General features: G+C 46.1%; 1 protein-coding gene and 1 long non-coding RNA gene across 6 annotated transcripts in view; one reads left to right on the top strand and one right to left on the bottom strand.

The window, feature by feature from the left end:
- The window catches only part of Pdss2 (decaprenyl diphosphate synthase subunit 2), a 229,059-nt gene that overhangs the window by 97,696 nt on the left and 106,292 nt on the right, over nucleotides 1–25,071 (bottom strand). For all 5 annotated transcript variants that reach the window (XM_063279333.1, XM_063279331.1, XM_063279332.1 and 2 more), the window contains one exon: nucleotides 6,507–6,705. In XM_063279333.1, coding sequence (XP_063135403.1) covers nucleotides 6,507–6,705 — 199 coding nt within the window. The remainder of the gene's footprint in view (nucleotides 1–6,506; nucleotides 6,706–25,071) is intronic.
- The window catches only part of LOC102551730 (uncharacterized), a 42,902-nt gene that overhangs the window by 14,651 nt on the left and 3,180 nt on the right, over nucleotides 1–25,071 (top strand). The window contains exons 2-3 of the long non-coding RNA XR_597453.4: nucleotides 17,842–17,972; nucleotides 24,624–24,702. This is a non-coding gene — a long non-coding RNA (uncharacterized LOC102551730). The remainder of the gene's footprint in view (nucleotides 1–17,841; nucleotides 17,973–24,623; nucleotides 24,703–25,071) is intronic.

The raw sequence follows: 25,071 nt of genomic DNA, 5'->3' as shown, positions 1-25,071 counted from the left end.
GTATAGCAAGTTCTAGTTCAGTAAGGGAGACAGACTGAGACTCTGTCTGGAAGGAAGGAAGGAAGGAAGGAAGGAAGGAAGGAAGGAAGGAAGGAAGGATGTAAATAATAAAGTAAGGAACAATTGAGGAAGACACTGACATTAGCTGCTAGCCTTTACATGTATGTGCACACGCTATCCTCATACCCACATGAATGCATACCTAAATACACATATACATACAAATCTATATAAATACATATACACATGCACACAAACATATAAAGAGAGGTTTATATGCATACATTGAACATATTTACACAAACAAAAGCCTTCCTTGTAAACAGCATATTTATGCCTGTAGGAAGACAAGATTAACATAAGGAGATATATCACTCCTGAGGAGTGCATCTGTGCTGCCAGTTACTTAGGAACGTAACTCACGGATGCTTAATAGAACAGCCCCAAAGTGATATCATAACCATGCTCTTGGGTGTCAGACAGGATCAGCCTGATTCCCACTCTCTCATCTGACGAATAGCGATAGGCCCATTTAATAAAAGTGTGTGTGTGCATGTGCATGTGTGTGTGTGTGTATGCACGCATGCACGCAATGTGAATTTATTTCTCTAAGTATTAGGCTTATCACTGTAAAATAACCCTCTCTGAAAAAAAAAAGCAGCAATGACAAGTAGTCCTTAAATAAAAAAGTCCTATTTGCACTTTGGCATAATCTTAAAATCCAAATCCAGCCTGTATAAATACCAGAGAAAACCTGTAGTGGATTTCCAAATGAGAAGTTACAGTCGCTGGCGAGATGGCTCAGCTGTCTAGAGCTCGTTATCCTTGTAGAGGACCCTGGTTTGGTACCCACATGGCAGCTCATCACCACTGTTAAGTCCAGTTTCAGGGGACTCGATACCCTCTTCTGGCCTCCAAGGGCTCGAGCATGCACATGGTAGGTAGACACTCACATAATTTCACATATCACACATATGTTTTGAAAAACATCTTTACAAATCACAGTGCTTTCCTATTTTATGGTCCTCCCTCTAAATATTTAACACATCTCTGTAATAACTTGATGCTCGAAACTAGAAATTTAGATTCAGGAATTGAGCACACGATCAAGATCATTCTAGCACACTGTATGTGAGTAACTATGCCAATGGCACGAGATGTTTTCAGTCCAGGTCTCTAAATGATGGAGTGAGTACTCGAATGAAAAGTTCCACTGCCGAGTGAATGGAAGGCCTACCACTGATTTTTTTTTTTTTTGGTTCTTTTTTTTCGGAGCTGGGGACCGAACCCAGGGCCTTGCGCTTCCTAGGTAAGCGCTCTACCACTGGGCTAAATCCCCAGCCCCCCTACCACTGATTTTTAGAGTCACTCTTGAATTCGAAACCTTGTTAATTTGTACTTTTGACTCCATCTGTATTAAGACTATTTTATAAAACAAAAAGACTATTGTCTCAGGATTAATCTGCCATTTTCTATAATTCAGAGATGTTTAAAAATCTAAGTGTTACCTAAGGCAATTACCTAGAAGACCCCTGATATCTTTAGGGAGAAGCCAAAGGGAGAATAATTGACTTTGCTAATTTTACCCTTGGTAATAATAAAACGGTTCTGAATTTCATCCAACGGCAGCAACCTTCAGCTAACAGAGTGCCCCTGGAGGGGCACAGAGAAAAATGTACCATATAGATTGTATGCAAACCCAGTAGCAGAAGAAAATAGAAAACTGGTATAATAAATAAGCCACAAAATATTAGAGCTGCTGCAAACATGCCAACTTTAATCATCGAGTTAAATATATACCCTTAAAAAAAGCAGGCTGTCACCGTGAAACAGTGACATATTACAAACAGAAGCCCTACTCCACGCTCTGCCTGCCCCCTCATCACTACAGTGTTTATTTATTTTGCCTTTGTTGGCAATTTTTTTCTTATAAAAGGAAATTAAATAGAGTCTGATATACCAAGATAATAATCATGTTTGTGGTAAATCTAGTTTAGTAAAATAGGCCCTCTGCTATGAAATAGTCCTGTTCCTTTAAATACTACTCTGAGGAAAACAGAAGCAAGCACTGACCTGAAGGGGCCGGCTCTGCATGCAGGGAGGTGCAGCCAGAGAGCACTGGACCTCACACGCTTACTTTCCCTACTGCCTCTGCTGTCACCACACTGTCACGCAGTTCGGATGGCATCTGTTATGCTCAAACGAGGGCTGAGGAACGTCCACATCTGGAGACCAGTCATGGCTTCTGGACTCCCTGGCTTCTGGTCTCAAGGAAAATGAGTTGGGGGTAGATGCACCTTTGGAATGGAGCCTGTAGAACTGTGAGGACCCTCTGAAGGGCATGGTGAGGACGACCCAGGGTTGGTATGAAGAACTGTGAGGACCCTCTGAAGGGCATGGTGAGGCCGACCCAGGGTTGGTATGTAGAACTGTGAGGACCCTCGGAAGGGCACGGTGAGGACAACCCAGGGTTGGTATGTAGAACTGAGGACCCCTGAAGGGCACGGTGAGGACGACCCAGGGTTGGTATGAAGAACTGTGAGGACCCTCTGAAGGGCACGGTGAGGACGACCCAGGGTTGGTATGAAGAACTGTGAGGACCCTCTGAAGGGCATGGTGAGGCCGACCCAGGGTTGGTATGTAGAACTGTGAGGACCCTCTGAAGGGCACGGTGAGGCGACCCAGGGTTGGTATGTAGAACTGTGAGGACCCATGAAGGGCACGGTGAGGACGACCCAGGGTTGGTATGAAGAACTGTGAGGACCCTCTGAAGGGCACGGTGAGGACGACCCAGGGTTGGTATGAAGAACTGTGAGGACCCCTGAAGGGCATGGTGAGGATGACCCAGGGTTGGTATGTAGAACTGTGAGGACCCTCTGAAGGGCATGGTGAGGACGACCCAGGGTTGGTATGTAGAACTGTGAGGACCCTCTGAAGGGCACGGTGAGGAAGACCCAGGGTTAGTATGTAGAACTGTGAGGACCCTCGGAAGGGCACGGTGAGGAAGACCCAGGGTTGCTATGAACACGAGGGATGCAGAACCACCAAGTTCAGAAAGAGATGGAGTTGTCTGAGAAGGGATTTTCGGCTGCCAGGGCTCGATACGGAGCAAGTGTAACGAGCAATGTGTGCAGAGGCGGTGGAGGTCGGGGCTCCCACAGGGAGGGTCCAGGCCATTCTCCTTTCTCAGGCACTGCTGCCAAACACGCCCAGGCTGCCTTTTATTCTTTCCTGGTCCTGTCTTTGTAAATCAAGTAGAGCTGCTGAAATCCGGTGTCTAATGGAGCAGATGGTGGAGGTCTTAGGTTCTGGAACATGTATGCTGATGCCTTTGAATGCTAAACACCACGAGCAGATTTCACAGGCTGTGAATCGGATTTGATTCTGATGGTAATAAAACCTCCATCTTTACTGAATTTGGACCACAGTGAAAGAAAGAATGTGTGACTGACACAAGCTGGTTAGGGGAAGAGAATGCTTTAAATATTATCCCCACAAGAGGAAGCAGCTTAAACATTGTGAACCTCCCTACGGCATGACTGTGCTTTCACATAAAGCCACTGCCACACTTCCCGAAGACAGCACAGCGCCGCCGGGATAGCATCAGTAGTGTTTGCTTGACCGTCATGTAGGAAACCCTGGGGTCACCCAGGAGCGAAGAACAGTGCCGGGAAACTCATCTGGCCATGAAAGGGAGACAGGGGAAACCTGTCTGAAAGCTAGGAGCCTTGGCGGCTTTTCCAACGTAAGACTGTCAGGCCTGGGGTTAATCCCCAAACACAGAAAGGGGTGCGTGTAAGTAGCACACCTACAACACTTCCTCCCCTCAGGTATTTGGGTCTAATCCATAGAGGTCACTGTTTATGCCTACAGGTTACCATGTGCACCCCAACAAACCCACAAATCTCTGCCAAACTTTCACCTTCGGAGGCTTTCCCTTCTCCAAGTAAGGTCCGTACTTCTCATAGACCAAGAAGGTCTGGCAGAAAGGCAAGACAGACCGTAGGGCCAGGGACTCCCAGGGACAATCAAAGATTTGCTCTTGCCTTAACATGAGGATCCTAGTGGTTAAATTAGGGAGACCCAACCAAGTGCATGATGCAGAGAGAGGAGAGAGGAGTCTGAGAGCGAGAGCGAGAGAGCGAGCGAGCAAGCAAGCCAGCAAGCAAGCAAGAAGGTTAGCTTACCTGGAAGGAGGTCTGAGCCTCTTAATCTGTTTCATGAATGTAAGTCCTGTTCCCCACACAGGCAGAAGAGACATTCAGCATGATCGTACTATTTTCTCTTTTAAAAGCCGTGGACATATCTTGAAAGAGGCTCGACCCAGGAATTAGGAGATGTGGTGGGTGTGGCCTTGTTGGAGGAAGTGTGTCACTGTGGGGGTGGGCTCTTAAGCGCCTTTCAGGGTGGAAGAGACTGTTCTCCTAGCTGCCTGCAGAAGACAGTCAGTCTCCTGCTATGGTCTTGGGTCATGATACAGAACGCTCAGTTCTTCAGCACCATATCTGCCTGATGCTGCCATGTTCCTGCCATGATGATAATGGACTGAACCTCTGAACCCGTAAGGCAGCCCTAATTAAATGTTGGCCTTTAGAAGAGTTGCTTTGGCCGTGGTGTCTGTTCACAGCAATGGAACCCTAACTAATATAGCTCATGAATGAGGCTCTACCCTAAAGTGCAAAACTGTGATAGACGTGTAGAGCGGGATGCTACTGTCCCAGCATCTACAGTCTTTTAGACTCCTGTCTGGACACCCACCATATAGGACACATTCTTAGCCTCCTTCCATGAGAGGGTGAACAAGCCATTAAATTCCGGCCAATGAGATGTACACAGAAGGATCTTACAAGCCTCAGAAAAATGTCATAAAGTACAGACACTGCATTATCTACGTCCATACTCTAAACAGTTAAAATAGCTAATGTGAGGCAGGCTCTGGCTGGCCTGGAATCTGCTCTGTAGACTACCATGCTCTTCAGGTCCTAGAGATCTGTTTGCTCTGCCTCTCAGGTGCTGAGATTAAAGGTGTCTGCCATCCGCCCGGCTCACAATGACTCTTCATGCACAGTCACGGAGTCTAGTTTGTTTCTCAGTCATGTCTAGTTCTGTATTACTGACACTCTTGTTTTGTCTGTACCCCCTCCCTCCCTATCTCTTCCCCTCCTCCCTCCCTCCCTCTCTCCCTCCTCCTCCTCTCTTCCTCCTCCTACCGCCTCTCTTTCTTCCTACCACACCCATCTCTTCACCAGCAGCGACCACAGATGCCAGAAAAGGGCACTGGCACTGGACTGCCTGGAGCTGAAGTTACAGACTGTTTTTAGCCGCCACATGGAGGCTGGGTATTGAACCTGGGTCCTTTGGAAGGGCAGCCAGTGCTCTTAACCACTGAGCCATCGCTCTGGGCCTCTAGCTCCCTAAGCAGTACATTTTTAAGGCTGGGCATTGGTGAGATGTGATTGTGATCTCATCATTTCAGAAGATCATCACGAGTTCAAGCCCATGAGCACACCGAGCCCTTCAGCGAACCGGGAGATAGGCCAGCGGCCAGCAAACTCCCACAGTGCTCTTCCTCCGCACACTTAGGAGTCTGAGCCCAGAGAGTCACTACAGATTTGAGGACGCACAGTGAAACTTTGTCTCAAACAAACAAAACTATAACCGAGACTATCTATACTCACAAAGCAGTGACATAATTAACATTCTGATGTATTTTTCTTGTTGTTCATTCATTCCTTTATATTTGGGGATTCTTTTTGTAACACAGGTAAGGACTTGCTTAATATGTATAAGTTGTTTTGTAATCTTATTTTTGCAAGCACTTATTATGATGTGGATACTTTTCTCTGCTATTTAACACTTTTCACAAAATTTTAATGCCTACATAACATACATTTAGATACATTGCTTAATCTCTTCCTTATTTGACATTTGATCTAACTTTTTACTCTTACAAATAAGTCTACATACCTACACATCAATTTTTCCCATTCCAAAATATATTACTCAGATAAATATTTTAGAACAGTTCAAAGGCCTTGGGCGGTTTCAGTTGCTCCTCCCCCCACCACCTCCCCTGCCTCTCTTTTTCCTTCCTACCATCCTTGTACCACTCTACCCCTGAGCTACATCCTCAGCCTGCTCTTATTTCAGATTTATATTTGAATTTTTACTCTTGGCTCACTCAAGAGACCTGAACTTGTGATAATCCTCCTGTCTCATCCGTGTGTGTGTGTGTGTGTGTGTGTGTGTGTATGTGTGTGTGTGTTTGTTTGTTTGTTTGTTTGAAGACAGGTCTGGCTCTGAGGCCCAGGCTGGCCTTGAACTCAGGATCAGCCTCGGAATGCATGCCGCCACACCTGTTCTTCAAAAGCATTTCCTAGCATCACCTCTTCCCTCATGCTGACACTGCCAAGATCACCATCATCAGTTTCAGTGAGCATCCCATGGAGGAGCTGAGCAGAGGACACATGGGGGCCACGAGGGCACAAGGGAGCCCTCAGTTTTACCTTGGTGTTCTGTAGAAGAGCTAGTCCATTACAGGCGTTTGCTAGGAGGAAGTCTCCACTCAGGACAGCTATCTTGTTTCCAAACTTCATGTCTTTCAGTGGTCCATCAGAAGACTGTAATTCGCTTAGGTTTACTATCCCACGATGCACCAGGAGAGCAGTATGTATAAGTTCTGTGATCTCTGCCAAATTTCTTTGACTAAAACATAAAGAAAAGGTTTGTGTGAATGTCAAGTATATATCACCTTATGACCAGTACCAGGACTCGGTTCTCAAAAATTAAACCATGCATACGTGACTTTGGAAGAGAAGGGGCCCACTTTCTAATAAAGCGTTTAGAGTCTCTTTGTTGACTGACCAGTCTCTGTAATCCTCCTTATTCCACCCTACGAGTCACTGTCTCGGAGAGATGGTGGCCACGAGTGCCACCTTCCCAGTTTCGTTGAGATACCTTGCTCTCCGTGCACAGTTCTTCCTCACTTAACAGTAAGATTTCTGCTCTACAGAGCAAGTGCCAGGACAGCCAGGCATTGAAACTGTCTCAAACAAAGAAACAGAAAACAAAAAAAACAAAACAAAACAAAACAAAACAAAAAAAAGTGGGCCAACTCAACAGGCAAAGCCTGAGTTTGATTCCCAGAATCCATGTGAAGGTAAAAGGAGAGAACATTCCCTAAAAGGTGTCTGCTGACTCCACACACACGGTGGCTTGCTTGTAATGGTAGTAGTAGTGGTAGTGGTAGTGGTAGTAGTAGTAGTAGTAGTAGTAGTAGTAGCAGCAGCAGCAGCAGTAGTAGTAGGTGCGAGCTGGGTGGGGTATAAGTATATACCTAGAATTCTAGGGTTTGGCAGCTGTAGGCAGAAGAGCAGCAGTTCAAGATCATTCTCAGTGACACAGTGAGCTTGAGATTAGTGGGGGTCACAGAGACTGTCCTTAAACCAATCTGAACACTGCGGATGGCTGTGGTGAGGCCTCTCACTCCCACACACGAGTGCTTTGGGTTTTGGGGATAACTCCAGAGCTCCACTCTCATCCAAAGTCCACAGCTTTGCTTGTAAAGAGCCACAGACTCGAGGTTTGCTTGTGAAGAGCCACAGACGCGGCTCTTACAACGTGAAGTCGTCAAAGTCCCCAAGAGCTTTAGGGAACTTGTATGAGTCTGGGCTAAGCAGCTTCTGAACACCCAGTCTTGTGTACAACAGCAGACAAACCTCAGGGCATTGCTCGACCTTCCTCAGAGGAGCTTCCTGCAGTAGATGGGAGCTAACACAGTGCCACCACGGGACCATGATGGGCAGAGCCATGGGGTGTCGCCACCACCGCCTTCCCCTCAAGGCTCAGAGGTAGGTCCACAGGAAGGAGGATGAGAAAAGCCAGCCGTAGGAAACAGTGCCCTCCAGAGACAAGAGGATGCTACACACGGGCTCAGGGACTGGGACAGCGCACAACACAGTGCACAGGTTCTAGCACGCAGGGTCCCAGGGCCGAGAAGGGGAAGTAGACATGGATGTGAGCCCAGCCATGTGACTATTTTGAGTTGATCCCTGATGAGAAGGGAAAATTATGATTTTCCTGTTATTGTTATTAGGCGACAGTGCAAGCCACATCATGGATGTCAAGGTAGGACAACTTCCGGGAAAGAGGCTCTCTCCTTTCACCTTCACAGGGGCTAACTCAGCAAGCGACCAGCGGAGTGTGGCTGGGTGTATCAGCCGTACTCCAGGGCAGACCCCACACAGAGTAGCTGACCAATAAAGCAGACTCCAGGGGGCTGGTTTTAGTATTTTTTTGTCCTACCAACTTAACTTTTTTAGTTTGTTTTAATTTTCATATTTTGTTGTTTTTGTTTTTGTTTTTTTTTTTTTTTTAAGAGAGAAAGGAAAGTTGTGTGTGGAAGAATATGGTCAAAATATAGTGTAAAAAATTCTAAATAAAATTAAAAAGCAACAGCATACTACATTGCTCTAAGCACGAACCAATTCTCACAGAAGAGGGCGGCAGCTCAGAGGGCAGAGCAAGTGTTACAGAGAACGGCCAGTCAGGAAGCTGCTTGTAGGCACTAGGACTGGGCCCTAACCCAGCATTTCTTGCTTGTAGAGTAGGCAGTTCTGACAGCAGGAGCCCAGCTGGACCTCAGAATCGCTAAGGACCAGTGAGATTGCTCTCCTAAGAGATGGCGTGTATTACTATACAATATCCAGGCTCCCCCATAGCTCCTGGTCTCCAGCAACCCTTCTTTACCTGCCCAGCTATCTTGCTGCCCTCTGGAGCTAAGTTATAAAACCATCTTCTAAAAGAAGTGACTAAGAAAGGGATTAAACATTTTATGATGGGGCTGGAAACACAGTTCGGTGGTCAGAGTGTTTCCTGTTCTTCCAGAGGGCCAGCTGCAGCTCACAAACGAGGAGGATCTGACACCCTCTTCCCGACTCTGGGCGCAGCCCTATATACACGGCATAAACTCGCATAGACAAACACATTAAGTGAAAATAAATCTTAAAAAATGTGCTGCTATCTTGCAAATACTTTCTATTTTTATAAAGCCATTTCCTAAAAAGAGAAAGAAAAAAAAGGAACCAAAACAAAAGTCGGGTGGGGTAAGATCTGTGAGGAGCTACGGGGAGGCTTGGGGAGTGGACATGACTGAAAATACATTGTATGCACATATGAAATAATCAAAGTTCATAAATTCAGGCTTGTTGGCACCTGTCTTTAGTCCTAGCATTTGGGAGGCAGAGACAGACAGATCGCTGTGAGCTCAAGGCCAGCCTGGCTTACATAGCAAGTATTTATGTAGCCAGGGAGACAGAGAGACCCTGTCTCAAAAAACACCAAAAGAATTAATAGAAGAATTTTTACAGTTTATGTATGCCACATTTGACAGACACTGCACAATGAAATTATAAAAAAGTACGGCAGTCATAAGGCTTACACATTTAGGTTAAGTCTCTCACGCAGTTTAACTTACCAAGAAGGTAACAGCTCAACCTGCGAAGGGCGAGGTGTTTAGAATTATCCCAAGTGTGCCAATGGGCAGCTACGGCTTTGATAAAGACGTCCATAGTAATAGACAGCACCCACTGAATGAATAAGAACCTTTAAACGCTCCCTCATCACAATGGCAGTGATAACTAAGTGAAAATCACCGCGTAGTGTAGCCATCACTTAGTGAGCACTCTTGCTGTGCGGCGTATTTGCCTGCTTCTTACAGCAGGCGCAGGGAGCAGGAGGTTGAGAAAGGACAGAAGTGTAACCCATAGCTGGTTATACGTCATGGTGACCAATGACAATGTAAACGGAGGAGGGGAAGCCACAACCATTAAAGTATGCAGCCGTGGGACATGCCCACCTTGCTCACCCAGCCTTCAACATTCCTGCCAAGCACCATGAAGGAAGAGCTTTCATAAGAGGCATTGGAGAAGAGCAAGATTGTCTCAAAAAATTGAGCCCCCCCCCCGCCCCTGCTCCCTCTGGACAGGTTTTCACTATGTAACCTTGGCTGTCCTGGAAATATACACATCAGCCCTTCTCTGCCTCCTGAGTGCTGGCTCTAGGCAGCCGTTTTGTGAGTGCAGACACCTGCGGTGTCCAGAACACAGCCTCAGACCCCATGGAGCTGCAGTTAGAGATGCTTGTGAGATCCCCACATGGATGAATGCTAGGAACCAACCCTGGGTCCCTGGGAAGAGCAGTAAAGGCTCTTGATGAGACATGCTCAGCTGTCTTTCCAGCCCCAAGCTTGCCTATTTTTGTTCAAAGCAAGTGGGAAAGTTAATCAAGTTTTCCCCAATCCTTTTGTTAGAACCAAATCAATAGATTTATCCTAATCAACAACAGCTTGAAAATAATTTCCTGTAGCCGACCTCACAAGATAGCCCAGAGATGAGCTCTTTGCATGCCCAAGTAAGTCATCGCTGACAGGAAGTGAGGAGACCAGAGACCAGGTTTCTTCCAGTTCTCAGCTTCCCAGAGTCAGGTTCTGGTTATGTGGCTGTTTCTCAGTACTTAGACCAGCAGGCAACTGTTGAAGAGAAAGCTACTGCTCTTACTGGTCCCCGCTTGCTTTCTGTAGGACTAGGAATGGAGCGTCGGTCATCTGTGAACCTGCTCTGTAATTACCATCTAGGGCTGTGCTCTTGACCTCTCAGATTTTACCAGATGAGCAGCTCTGGATCACACTGTGCAAATGCGCAATGTAGTGGCCACCCGGAAGCAGTACCAGGGTGAAGCAGTCTAAGGGAATTTGCTTCTTAGTATCATATTCCTTTTTAGGTACCCAAAGCAATTCAGCTAAGCTCTGAGTATATTAGATGTAAAACTTACCTTAAATAAAAGTCACCATGCCATTCTATATGTACACACACACAACACACACGCGCGCGCGCACACACACACACCTCTTAGTTACCCCTCCTTCCTGCTTAGCCTTGACTAGAAAGGGGTAATAAGTAAATAAGCTGGGCATGGTGGTGGTCATGAGGATCACGGTGACTCTGACTTGCAGGACAGTCCTGGCTATTATGAGCTCTAGACCAGCCTGGGTGCAGAGTAAAATCCAAGCAAGCCAATGGTATGATATGAGAGCAGACTCAACCCTTCCCAGGACTCCCAACCCCCAAACAACAATGACAACAAAACCCAAACCAATCCACTTACAGAAGGTGATCAGAGCAAGGAAGTGATTCTGACACTGAAGGGAACTGGTGAGTGACTTTACGGAAGTGCATGCGCACCAGCATACAAGATACTTCCAAGGCTCAATAGTCAGTGAGTACATCTGGGGGACAACTGTGAGAGTGTGTTGGGTCTAGAGAGCTTGCGACCACGGCTTTCCCACACCAGTGCAGCACCTCTCCATTTGAGAAGTGCGAATAGCAGACGTTGTTAGTTATCTGCTTCCCTGACCTCCTTACTGTACCGAAGCTTCTTTGTCTGAAATAGCCATGTGCGCCTTTGAAAAGACCCTCGTCAGCTGGCAAGGTGGCCTTTGATCACAGCACTTGGAAGGTGAAGGCAGGAAGATCCTCCTCCTCTCATCCTCTAACGCCTTAGCCTTGGCCATCTAGGATGGATGGCATCTCAAAACCAACAAAACCCGAAAGATCCCTTCAGCAGCTGGTGCAGCTCTGTGATCACAGCACAAATCTAGGCAGAGATGTGTGCAGGTGTCCAAGTGGGGTTTCTGAAAAACTCTACTAACTCTCAGAATGAGGAAACAGATTGATCTAGATGTTGTGTCCCTTTAACACGTGGGGCTGAACCATCTAGACTATAACCCAAGTTCTTAGAGACTCAGTGGAGACTTGGGGATTGTGGTACTTTGAATGTAATTGGTCCACTTGGGCCCCATAGAAAGTGTTACTATTAGGAGGCGTGGCCTTGTTGGAATAGGTGTGGCCTTACTAGAGAAGGTCTCTATGTCGCTGGCTCGCTTCTGAGGTTTCAGAAGCTCAAGGCAGGCCCAGCGTTGCTCCCTGCCAATCCAGCACCGTGCCATGCTTCCCATGTGATGATAATGGACTGAACCTCTGAACTGTAAGCCAGCCCAATGAAATGTTGTCCTTGGTCATGGTGTCTGCTCACAGCATAAAACGGTAACTAAGATAGGGATCTAATGCAGCTCCCAATCTGAGGGAGGCAGAAGAAGAAGAAAGGAAAGCTTGGGCTCTCTCTCGGAGTTACCGCTAGATTCCTCGTTTTTATCCTCTTTGTTTCTAGGTAGCCCCTCTCTCCACCCCTGCCCTGTGCTGGGTGAGCCCAGGACCTGCAGGTCCCAGACAAATGCTTCACCATGAGCTCCACTCTCAGCAACCTGACTTGTCTGTGAGATAAATCAATACCACACTTTTTTTTTTCTTTTTTTCGGAGCTGGGGACCGAACCCAGGGCCTTCCACTTGCTAGGCAAGCGCTCTGCCACTGAGCTAAATCCCCAACCCCACAATACCACACTCTTAAAGCCACTGTCAGAGTTAGCCTAACCCATTCCTAAGAGACATGGTCAAAAAAAAAAAAAAGTGCCAAAAATGGCCAACAGTTATGCTCGTCTTCCTACGCTCTTGTTTCTTACAACTAACACTGTCCTCTTGGAGACGGCTCCGCGTTATTGTTGGCAGGGAAACGCCTCGCTCATTTCACATAGCCAGAGACATGACAAACACATCTGCCACCTTAGGGCGAGGAACTGGTCCGTTTTTGTTTAAAGCACCTCTTTTGATCTAGTGTGTGCGCATGTGCACTCGGGCCATGGGATGTCAAAGTGCAACGTTTGGGGAGTTGGTTCTGCCCTTCTGTCTTCCTCCGTCTGCTTGTCTTTAGGCATGGTCCCCTGTGGAGTTCCTGAGTCTTTGCTTGCTCCCCCTGGCTGGCCTTGAACTTCTGACAGTGCTCCTGCCATCTCACTGGGATTGCAGAGGAATGCCACCACGATGGCTTTTTTCCTGGATTCCAGGGATTGAACTTCAGTCCCTGCGCTTGCACCGTCTGAATATTTAGAACTCAGCGTTAGCCAGGTGTGGTGGTGCCACCCTGAAGCCAGCTGAAGCAGGAGGGTCTCTGCCACGGCTACATAGGGAGACTCTGTCTCAATGATGGTGACGATAATAATGGGCTCTATGCCAGTTTTAAGTGAAGTTTTTCCCACTTTCCTAGAATTAACTCCTTCTGTACGTAAAGGTCTTTGAAGACATCGCAATCACTCCCCATACCCTTGCATTTCTACATTTTAATTATCTATCGACTTTCATACACAGCCTATGTAGTTTTTGTTAAACGACCAACTTGTTACTTAGCAACAGCTTTGGAAAGGCTGCAGGACTGCTGTCAATTGATTTCAAAGGGGAAGCGGGGATATACACTAAAGTCAGGCTTATGGAGACCCTGTGGTAAGTCCTCAGGGGTCAATTAACCTCCAATTATCACCTCCCAAGTACAACAGTGACGCCACCATAGGCACACAGCTGCCGCTGAACAGTTGAATTAAAGGTTGTTCTTTACAGAAACTCGAAGTCTCTATATGCTTTAGACTTAAGCCCGCATTAAAATAGGACAGCCAGTACTTCACCATATGGAGAGATTAGAAGACAATAAGCTCTCTTTTGTAATTCCCTGTTTTCTTCTGTATTCTCCTATCTCTTCTTCCATTCCTTTGTTTCCGGAGTCTTCAAAGATATGGAATGGTACAGTCAGCATTTGTGTCGTCCTCTACCTAAATGCTTACGTGCTCTCGTGTTTAGTATTTAAGAAATAAGACACTTTTACTTGAGGAACTTTCAGACACACAAGTGGAAAACACTGCACCAGGGCCTCCTAAGCAGCTTTCAAAATGGTTAGCCCCACGCACTCAAGCCTCAGTCACAGCACACGCTCGCTCTCCTTCCACAGGACTTTGAAGTAAATGCCACCCTAGGTCATTTCCTCTGAAAAGACCACGAAAGTCCTATTTAAAAATGGCTCGTGGTAGGGGCTGGGGATTTAGCTCAGTGGTAGAGCGCTTACCTAGGAAGCGCAAGGCCCTGGGTTCGGTCCCCAGCTCCGGAAAAAAAAAGAACCAAAAAAAAAAAAATGGCTCATGGTGATTATGGGTGCACGTATACAATGAGTTACTTTCAGCCAGCCATTACTATATGCTGAGCACCATGTGTAAAATACTTTTTGTAGGAGTGGCTCGGCTGATTAGCAAATAAACTGTTCTTTCAAACAACAGCTCATCAAGGTGAGCGGCAGCTCCAGTCCAGAAGGGGGCTCGACTGACAGGCTGAGTTGCTGCTGCTCGCCTGCAGCTGGACTGGAGCCCAGGGCACCGGGTTCAAAGCCTGGGCTCTTTGCGTATCAATAGCAAACTCATCAAAACCCAAAACACAACGGGTACAAGATTTGGGGTCTCTCTGAAAGTAAAATGGCAGGCCAGAGTCATTTACTTAGAGTCATTTTACTTGAATCCTAAAACATTTTTGTTTTAATTTGAAAAGGGTTTTTATAATGACTTCATGAAATTCTTGGGCAAATGGATGGAACTAGAAAATATCATCCTGAGTGAGGCAACCCAGTCACTAAAGAACACACATGGTATGCACTCAGTGATAAGTGGATATTAGCCCAAAAGCTCAGAATACCCAAGATACAATGTACAGACCACATGATGCTCAAGAAGAAGGACAACCAAAGTGCAAATGCTTTACTCCTTAGAAGGGGGAACAAAAATACTCATGGGAGGAAACATGGAGACAAAGTTTGGAGCAGAGACTGAAGGAAAGGGCATTCAGAGACTGCCCCACCTGGGGCTCCAGCTCATATACGTACAGCCACCAAACCCAGACAAAATTTCAGATGTCAAGAAGTGCATGCTTATAGGAGCCTGATAGAGCTGTTTCCTGAGAGGCTCTGCCAGAGCATGACAAATACAGAGGCGAATGCTCGCAGCCAACCAGTAAACTGAGAACAGGGTCCCCATTGGAGGAGTTAGAAAAAGGACTGAAGGAGTTGAAGGGGTTTGCAATCCCATAGGAAGAACAACAATATTAACCAACCAAACTCCCCAGAGCTCCCAGGGACTAAACCACCTTCCCAAGAGTGCACAGGGATGGACCTATGGCTCCAGCCACATGTGTAGCAGAGGATGGCCTTGTTGGGCATCAATGGGAGGAGAAGCCCTTGGTCTTGCCAAGGCTCATTCCCCAGTGTAGGAGAAGGTCAGGGCAGGGAGGTGGGAAGGAGTGGGTGGGTGGGTGAGGGAGCACCCTCATAGAATCAAGGAGGGGTAAATGGAAGTGGGGTACTGGGAAAAGGGATAACATTTAAAATGTAAATATTTAAAATACTCGATTAAAAAAAAAACCTAGCCAACCAACCAACCAACAAAAAGGATTCTACATGTAACAGAAGTAAGAAAAAATGCTCAGAACGAGTGCGGAAAGGAATCTTTCATTTTTATTTATTTATTTGTGTGTGTGTGTGTGTGTGTGTGTGTGTGTGTGTGTGTGTGTGTGTAGTATCCATTTGTGGGTTTCCATGTAAGAGAAAGAGATTAATATAAAAAGTACTGTGATATTGAGCAAGAAGAATCAGAAAGGGAGAAAAATTAATTTTCAAATAATAATACAATTCAAAAACTAAAAGTTTAGGACTAAAGAGATTCAGTGGTTAAGAGTGTTTGTTGTTCTTACAGAGGACCTGGATTTAGCTTTGAAGCCCCATGGGATAGCGGGTTTCTGGAGGGGAAACCTGGAAAGTGGATAACATTTAAAATGTAAATAAAAAAATATACAATAAAAGAAAAAAAGTTAAAAAATACCACTAAAAAAAAAGAAAACTTTTTTTATAATCCCTTAGGAAGAATAAATTAAAAATTAAAAAGAAGAGTTCAGAAAAAATAAAATTAGATTTAGATTTTAAAACTTGTTATGAAGTTACATCTGCAGCTCTGTGTGTGTGTGTGTATCAGTGTGTGTATGAGTGTGTGTGAGTGTATATGACTGTGTGTATGAGTATGAGTGTATGTTAGTGTGTATGAGTGTATATGAGTGTGTGTGTGTGAGTGTATATGAGTGTGTGTGTGTGTGTGTGTTCTCCAGTTCAATGACCTGAACCTGGGACCTTGCTAGTGCTAGGCAATCACTGGGCTGTACTTTAAAATGTACGATATAATAGCACAACTGACAAATGTACACTACTTGGTGGAATGAAGAAAAAGCCAAATATATTTGAAAAAATGTTCTTGACCAAGATAACATTTCAAATCCTTACAGAAAAGATAGATTTTTTAATCTATCTATCTATCTATCTATCTATCTATCTATCTATCTATCTATCTATCTACCTACCTACCTACCTATCTACCTACCTACCTACATTTTTAACAAATGATGTTGGGACTACTGGCCGCCAGTTGAAGGATAAACTACTTCATAACCTGAATAAATACATATTAAGATAAATTCATCATCTAGATGTGAAATATAACACACTAACTTAGGACAAATGTTTTTAGAAAGAAGTTTCTATGTACTGGAAGATATCCGTGAGTGACCTTCTCCTAAGTGGCATCTAAAGCCGTGTCCTCCATTTTCATCGATCACATCTAGTGTCTTAGTAACTTTATGAGGTCTGCCTGGGGAGAGAAGCACACGCCTGCTGATGGAAAGGGGGAAAATAGAGGAACATAGTGAAAGACACCAGCAGGCTGTAGAGAGGGCTCGGCCATACTGCTCTCACAAAAACCCAGTTCCATTGACCCACAACTCCAGCTCTGAGGGACCTGACGCTCTCTCTGGCCTAGACCACAGACACTTGTGCTCAAATGCACGAATCGACACACATGTACACCTTTTGTGTACATGCCTTTGCTCCCTGTGCTCAAGAAGCAGAGGCATTCCAGCTAGCTCGGCATACACACCAAGACCCTGACTCAGAAGCAAACAAACAAACAAACCCTAATCAGTGCAGTCATGAAGGACGCACACAATTCCAAACCACATGACAGGCACTTGGAAAACATTCTTGGAAAAAGTCTTGTGACAGAATGTTGGGAAGCCATAAAGAAGACAGCAGATAAGTGTTGGTAGTTAAAAATATACAAGAAATTAATAGCAAAATGTATGCTGAGACTAATAAACACAGACTTGAGGTAAAATATCTCAAAACCATATAACAAAAAATATTTATGTTTTAAATATTTGTAGAATTTGTCCAAACTGGACACACTAATAAGGAAAAGATAGCCACTGTAATAACAAAATGAGAACGGCCATGATGAGTAATTTCAAAACCACAAATTACTACTGTATGTATGAGCATTTAGATTATCTCAATCTTAGGCCACGACCAAACTACGAATGTGTGTGTGCATGTGTGTGTGTGCTCTTGTGTGTGTGTGTCTGTGTGCATGTGTGTGCCTGTGTGTGCGTGTGTGTGTGTGTGTGTGTGTGTGTGTGTCGTCTTGACTGTGCTTCAGCAGGAACTCAGACACCATGTTTCTAGGGAAACTCTTCCACACTTGTGACTGCCTTCAAGCATCCAAGTGTATAACAAGGAGTGGGAGACACCGGTGAGTGAGATCATCCAATCATACCCTCTGCGTAATAACGGGCCCTGTCCCTACTCACTCAAACTGTGTGCTCTATTTACCTCACAGCGTGTGAGCTAAGCCATCGTGCCATTACTGTTCTCCCTTTCCCATTGCTGGCACAGCTAAACACCCTTTCATCTGATTTCAGAGAGGTCCAGCTAAGCTCCTACTCAGGATGCCATTCAACTCTGCTGGAACATTTCCAGTGACGTGGCACTGGTGACATTATGATGACATAAATTGTTTTTTCTTGTTTGTTTTTGGTTTGTAGCTAAGGATGGCTTTGAACTTCTCACCCTTCAGTCTTTACCTTCCAAGTACTAGGATCAGGTTGTGAGGTGTGCACCAACAGGCCTGGGCCACGTGCAGCTGAGGTCAGATACAAGAGCTTAGACTCACAAGGTGAGTGCACTTCTATCTAAGTATTGTCAGATCACTGTGCACACGTGTTTGCTGTGTCCTCTCCCTCTCTGTGCATGTGTGTATCTGTGTGTGTCTGTCTGGCCACATGGTCCCATGTCACTCTGACTGACCTTGAACTCAGAGAAAATGTATTCTCTGAAATTGTCTTAAGCCAGGTGCGGTGTGGTGGCTCACACCTCCAATCATAGCATTTGGGGACGCTGAGGCAGAAGGATTGCTATGAATTTGAGTTACTGGGCTACATAGTGAGTCCCAGGCCAGCCTGAGCTACTCTGTGTCAAACAGGAAACCTCTAATTTCAGCACTCTTTATACTGGGGGGAAGGATCATGTTTGAGGCTAGCTTGGCTTATGCAGTGAAAACACCAAGGGCTAGAGATGCAGTTTGGTGTGAAGAATAGCGAAGTAGGCATGAGCAGTGGGTGGGTGGGGCAGCATTCTTGACTTTTTTTTTTTTTTTTTTTTTTTGTTCTTTTTTTCCGGAGCTGGGGACTGAAGCCAGGGCCTTGCGCTTGCTAGGCAAGCACTCTACCACTGAGCTAAATCCTCAACCCCTTCATTTTTGACTTTCAAAAGTTGTTTCCACCTCTCTGGTAACTTATGAAACCTATGATAGAAATGTAGCCTTAAAGTAACAAAAACAGACAACAGGTAATGTTAGGTGAGCTGATGGGAAAATGCAGTAAGTGGCACCCCAAGGGGAAGGACACATTCAACACTGCAGTGGAATCCGGAATGTGTGACAAGCACCAAGCCCTACAGATACCACCCCATGAACTCGGCAGGCACCATAAGAGATTGGCGAAAATAGATATTAGAACAGGGTAATTATAACAGTCTTATAATAAATTTATCAGATGTATGCAGCATGGAATTATGGGGTAACCAGCCACTCTGACTGGTGTAGAGGCCTGTTCCTCAAAGGAGTGAACTCATGTTCGCTACTGTAAAGCCTGTCAGTGGACACATCGGAGTCTGTTAGAATTATTTATGTTTATATCCACGGACCGGTGCTGCTCTCAGCCTTCCTCGGAAAAGCCTGCAGTGAGTGGCAGTTAATCCTGACTCCTAACCCAGGGAAGTGCTGTGAGTGGCTGTTGCATGCTCAGTCCTAATGGGACATCTGTCATACTGCCCCCACCTGCAAGACTCAGGAGACAAGGAAGAGGGCGGAAAAGACGAGTGGATGGGAGTGCCACACCTAGGAACTCACTGCAGGTGCGGTTTCCTGCAGGAGACCCATAAAAGGCTGGGTCGTCAATATTCCATCACGGACGGGGGCGGGGCCCGAGAGGCTTCCTCCACCCCTTCCTGAGAGGCCCGCGGCAGCTAATGGCTGCTGGGGAAGAGTGTCATGTTCTTTAGCGGTGTAGTCATCGAGAAGATAACTTATCCCTGCTCCAAGTAATAACTCCCTACCCACGCTCATGCAGGCGGCCTCCATGAAACCCAGTGGAGCTCAACAAATAAATAAAAAACCAAGAACAAGAAGATGATCTAAAAGAAGAAAGAGAGTTTGTTTGGAAGCAGGTTTCAGTGGGAGGAAGGAGGTGGACTAAAAGGAGAGAGACAAGGTGTGAGCCGAACACCCAGTTATCTCTATAACCCGAGATGGCGGGTTACGACTGCGGTCACGACTCTCATGGTTGGGATTGTTAAATTACATAATGGATACTTGAATACACACACTGTGATACCAACACCACCTCAGTGTGAAACACTGGACGTGCAAGACTGATAACCGGGGCAGGAGGAAGTACAATGTATTTCACCGCTACCCTCAGAATGCAGCTGTCTCACCAACCCTATTGTGGATGCTTTTTAACCCTTTCTTTTTGAGGGAATTGAGCCCAAATCCCCATGTATATGTAATGAATACTCTAAGTATAATATTTTTAATGTATGTCTTAGGAATTCTCTTCTTCTGTCTGCTTTCCCTTGTCCAGAGGTGGCGGGGAAAGAAATAGAGCATAAACCAGCAAAAATATCCCATGTGCCATGTGTTCATGTCTGAACATTTCATTTAATATTTTGGACTATGGCTGGCATCAGTAATAAATATGTCATATTGCCCCCACCTGCAAGACTCAGGAGACAAGGAAGAGGGGGGTTAGGTCTAGGGTTAGGGTTATGGTTAGGAGTCTCCATATAGGAGACTGCTGAATTGCTGTGTGACTGAACACAGATGATGATGAAAGGTATTTGTCAGCTGTGACACTCAAGTGACTGAATGGTAAGACAAGGGAGACAAGCATGAAAATGACGTCAGCATCATCAGATTCTCCTCAGCTTACAGACCTCCCACAGACGCCTATCTGGCACTCAAGGTAAAAGGCCAAACTCCCTACGGTGGCCTCCGAGGCCAAGTACCATCTGCCACAGCTTCTCTGTCCTTTATTTCTTAGTTCATTTCGTCCACTCACGTAGGCATGAGCATGCGCACACATCTACAGGCAGGTGCACACAGACACAGCCGTGTGTGCTTTCTTCCCCGCAAGCCAAGCTTCCTATTGGTTCTAAAATGCTCCAAGCTGTGGTTGCTTCGAGGCCTTTTCCTTTTGCTCTATCTGCTCTATCTGTTTTTGTGAGACTTAGTGGTTTGCCCCCTCCAGGCCAAAGTGGCCTTCTCTGCAAGGCCTTCACAACCACTCCATGGATGACGGCAACCCCACTGTCCGCACATTATACCTCACCCTATATGTTAAGCACTAGTATCTTGCACTTCCGTTTAGCACATGGGATACTTTGCTCTTTTATGTTCTGTTTCCCCATCACCTCTGGACAAAGGAAAGCAGACAGAAGAAAAGGATTCCTAAGATATATTAAAAATATCATACTTAGAGTACTCATTACATATACATGGGGATTTGGGCTCAATTCCCTCCAAAAGAAAGGGTTAAAAGCATCCATAAGAGGGTTGGTGAGACAGCACTTCTGTAAAGACATCATGTTTGAAAACCCAAGTTCCTAGGATCAATATGGTGGAAGGAGAAAACAGACTCCTGAAAGTTGTCCTCTGACCACTGCATGAGTGCTGTGGCACAGGACACACCACCACCACCACCACCACCACCACCTCCACCATCATTACCACCACCACCACCACCACCACCACCACCACCATCATTACCACCACCGCCACCACCACCACCACCACCTCCACCACCTCCACCATCATTACCACCACCATCACCACCACCACCACCACCACCACCATCACCATTATTACCAACACATTCACCAGCACCAGCACCACCAACACCACCAGCAGTAGCAGCACCAGCAGCAGCACCACCACCACCAACACCACCAACAGCAGGAGCCTACCAAAATCAAGAAGCCAGCTATGCTAAAAAGAGAATGCACAGGCTTTCCTAAATGCATGCCAGGTAAAAAGTGATCTCATTTGGAAGAGAAGAGTTCTCACAGACTAGCCCAGGTTAGTCTTTCAATCCTCTGTCCTAGTCTCTTATATTTATTTATTGAAGTAGGGTCTGTCTACACAGCCTTGGCTGTACTGGAAATCATTATATAGACAGATCAGGCTGCCCTTGAATTTAAGACATCTGCCTGCCTCTGCCTCCCAAGTGCTGGGATTAAAGACCTGTGTCACGTGACCCCGCTTGCCTCTGAACACTTTTAATCAGGTGTCAAACATATCTGTTTTGTAAGTAAACTGGACTCAAAAGTTTAAGAGTTTATTTTACGTTAAACTGTAATAGTTGAAGATACACAGGATTTTGTCATGTATGCATGTTGATGACATAATTTAGATGGTGATTTGAGGCTCGCCATGACTACAACATTCAAAACTAACCATATCTTGTTTCTAAATTTAAAAAGAATTGATTTTAAAATCAATGTGCTAAACCTCGAACTCTAACCATCTAAAGCACAATGTCAGCCAGGAGTAGTGGTGCGTGCTTGTAATTCTAGCTCTCCGGAGGCTGGGGCAGGCTACACGGTGAGTTTAGTGTCAGCCTGGGGAACGCCGGTCTTCAACAAAGAAAAAAGGTATCGGTTGGGAACAAGCTCCACAAGTGCAATTTGATTGGCTGTGGCTTTTCCGTAATGGTCTCCAGCTGCTGCAATGAGACGTTTCCTTGTTGAGGACGAGGATTACACTTATCAAAATATTTAAAAGAAGGAGAGGAGGAAGAAGAGGAAGAGGAGGAGAAGAAAGTCCCAGGCTGTCATCCGTGGTAAGGTGGCCTCTCCAGGTAGTGATCAGCTCTCAGGTTGAGGGCAGAGAATGCCCGGAGTTTCTTCCAGACGTGCCCATACATGCAAGCCATCAAGTGGACAGAGAGACACCTGGGTCCATGCTAGAATCCCAGCACGACATGAACACACATTGTCTACGGTGAGGGAGCAGACAGTGGAGACCTCCAAACACACTTTTCTTCCATTTACGTCGGGGGTTGTTTGCCTGTTTCTTTTTGTTATTGTTTTTGAGACAGGGCTTCTCTGTAACAGCCATGGCTGTCCTTGAACTTGAAGTGGTGGGTGCTGGGATTGAAGACACCCACCACTATGCCCAGCCATTTAAAGACATTATATGCTATCACTCACAGTTGGCTGAAAGATAAGTTGTTGGTTTTTCAAGACAGCGTTTCTCTGTGTAGCCTTGGCTGGGCTGGAACTCAGAGCTCCACCTGTCTCTGCCTCCCACGTGCCAGGATTAAGGCATGTGTCGCCCCTGCTCAGCTTCAAAGATAATTTTTTAAAAATCACAACCTAACACAAAAACTAGTGCTTTCTCTTTTCCCATGTTGATTATTTCCCAAAACAACAAGAAGCAAACACCTCGGTGTGGCTGTGCTCTGTAATTAATTTCTGCTGCAGCCGCCAGCCCATCTACAAAGAGGTGAATTGTCTTAGGTGGCCACGCTTGAAAGAACGGAGCCATGATGGCGCTCAGCAAGGAGGCAACATATTTATCATTCACAATCGTCGCCCTCCCCCAGGAAATGTGTATGGCATTTTTGAGGCACAAAGAGCAGAGCCCTGCTTAGTGGTCCCTGGGCACACCTGCGAGCCTACCTTCATACAATACCAACAAGCCAGACAATTCACCATCCTCAAGAACATATTCTTCAAACCTATTGTCTGGGTAAGTCAAACACAAACACGACACTATCAACACATAATTATCCGACAGGCCAACCAGATGCTCATTATGGGAAGAGGAAGCTAACTCATAGCATCTGGGTTCTGGAAATAGTTAAGCCAGGCTCTCTTCTGCCAGAGAAACAGAGCCAACCTAGCTAGGAGAGTCCTCCCTCCCCTTGTGTTGGAGTCCTTTTGGGTTTGGAGACCACGAAAAGGGTTAAAAATCCTTGAGACTACCAAAACAGATTAGCAGGACATCTGGGTGCTTCGGCTGTCACCGGAGGGGCAGCCCTCGGAGGGAATGCGGGTCCCCACTCAGGTTATCAGATGGACAGCTGATCAACATGAAACAGACTTGCTCTGGGCAGGCTGCGCTGAGCTTCCTGACAGGAATCCCAATGAGAGCCCTCTGCACTCTGCCGTTGAGCGCTGCCATTTTTCACTGCTGCAGCTCCCTGGACATATGGGAATCCCTAGTGAGGAGTACATAAAGCCGCTCGAACTCAAGTGACGGCTCATTTCCCCTGGCTGAAGGCAGACATTAATATCCTGAGGAGAGCACACCCGCCTCTCTGACCCTCACCTACCCAAGCAAAACCACTGTCCTATTTCTTCATGTAATAAGCTTTTAATGAAGAAAACCAAAATCTCGTCCCTCACTGCAATGCAGTTCTACATGAAAAGGTTATACAAATACATCAGATCTCCTGTCAAAGTTTCCCACAGTCACTGTCCCCGGCCCCACAGGAGTGCGCGGCCTGTCACTCCCCCTCCCGTAGAGCTCGATCTTTCTGCTGAGGCCCTGGAGTTCTCTGCTCTGATAATTACGATTTTCTTCCGGCATGGCAGGTAGAGGATTAAAGAAGTGATTACGAAGAGCTCGCTGCTACCCCCATTTTCATTACAAATCCCCCTTGTCCAGGGCTCATCATTTAGACATGAATCTGCTTCAGGCACAATCAAGACCGGGAGGAATGACAGTTCAGTGGCATAACCCACCAGGAAAGGACCCAAGTTACACCGGAATATGAGAAAGCCACAAGCACAGGATGAATCGGACGGAGCTGGTCTCACACACGCTAGTCTCAAAGGGTTAATGGGGAATCTGCGAAAGCAAAGGAAGACAGGCAGACTTTTACCTGTGACTATGGAGACTGACCACAATAAGGGGGATTTGAACGGTAATGGGCCCAGTGGCCAGCGCCAGGGCTCAGTGAGTTCTGAATGGCCTCAGGAGAGGTGGGGGTTTAGTTTTTCCCTCATGAGGGCAAGCGGGGGTTAGGAAGGCTGCAGGTGAAATGGTCTGCAGTGAGCAACACAGCAGGGAGGAGCTGATGTGCAGAGACCTCTGTGAGAGAAGAGAACCTCGCAGGTTCCTTTAGAGCACAAACTCTGTCTTGGCCGGGAGAGGTGAAGGTAAAATGGGATAAGGGCTGAAGACCTGTGAAGAATGTCAGGACACAGGCTGTTCAGTTCTGTGCTTTAAGTCACGTTATTTACTGTTTTCCAATCTGTCTAGATATCCAGAAACACAGCAGTACATCCTACGTGTCCCAGGGTGTCTAAACCAGCCACGCAGTAGACGCAACAGGCAAGAGGTCAGTATTCAACTGAACACACACCCACAGCCCTCACTGCCACAGACATTTAGGATGCACTTGCCTGGATTTTTGGTGTGTATGTTTGTGAGTGTGGTGTAAGTGTGTGTGTGTGTGTGTGTGTGTGTGTGTGTGTGTGTGTGTGTGTGAATAGGTTTTCGTGCTGTCCCGAGTTGGATCTATTATTGTCTACACTACTCCTCTGAGACAGGGTCTTTCACTTAACCTGGAGCTAGAATGGCAGTCAGGAAAACCCAGAGAGCCTCTAGTCCAGTGGCTCTCAACGTGTGTGTGTTCTGCAGAAACCAGAAGGGAGAGTCATATGCTGTTCACATGGAAACAGTTGTGGCCACTCCGTGTGTGCATGAA

This window comes from Rattus norvegicus, chromosome 20 (assembly GCF_036323735.1).
Source record: "Rattus norvegicus strain BN/NHsdMcwi chromosome 20, GRCr8, whole genome shotgun sequence".
Taxonomy (NCBI): domain Eukaryota; kingdom Metazoa; phylum Chordata; class Mammalia; order Rodentia; family Muridae; genus Rattus; species Rattus norvegicus.
The sequence above is the reverse complement of the archived record's forward strand: the minus strand, read 5'-3'. Positions and strand labels throughout refer to the sequence as shown.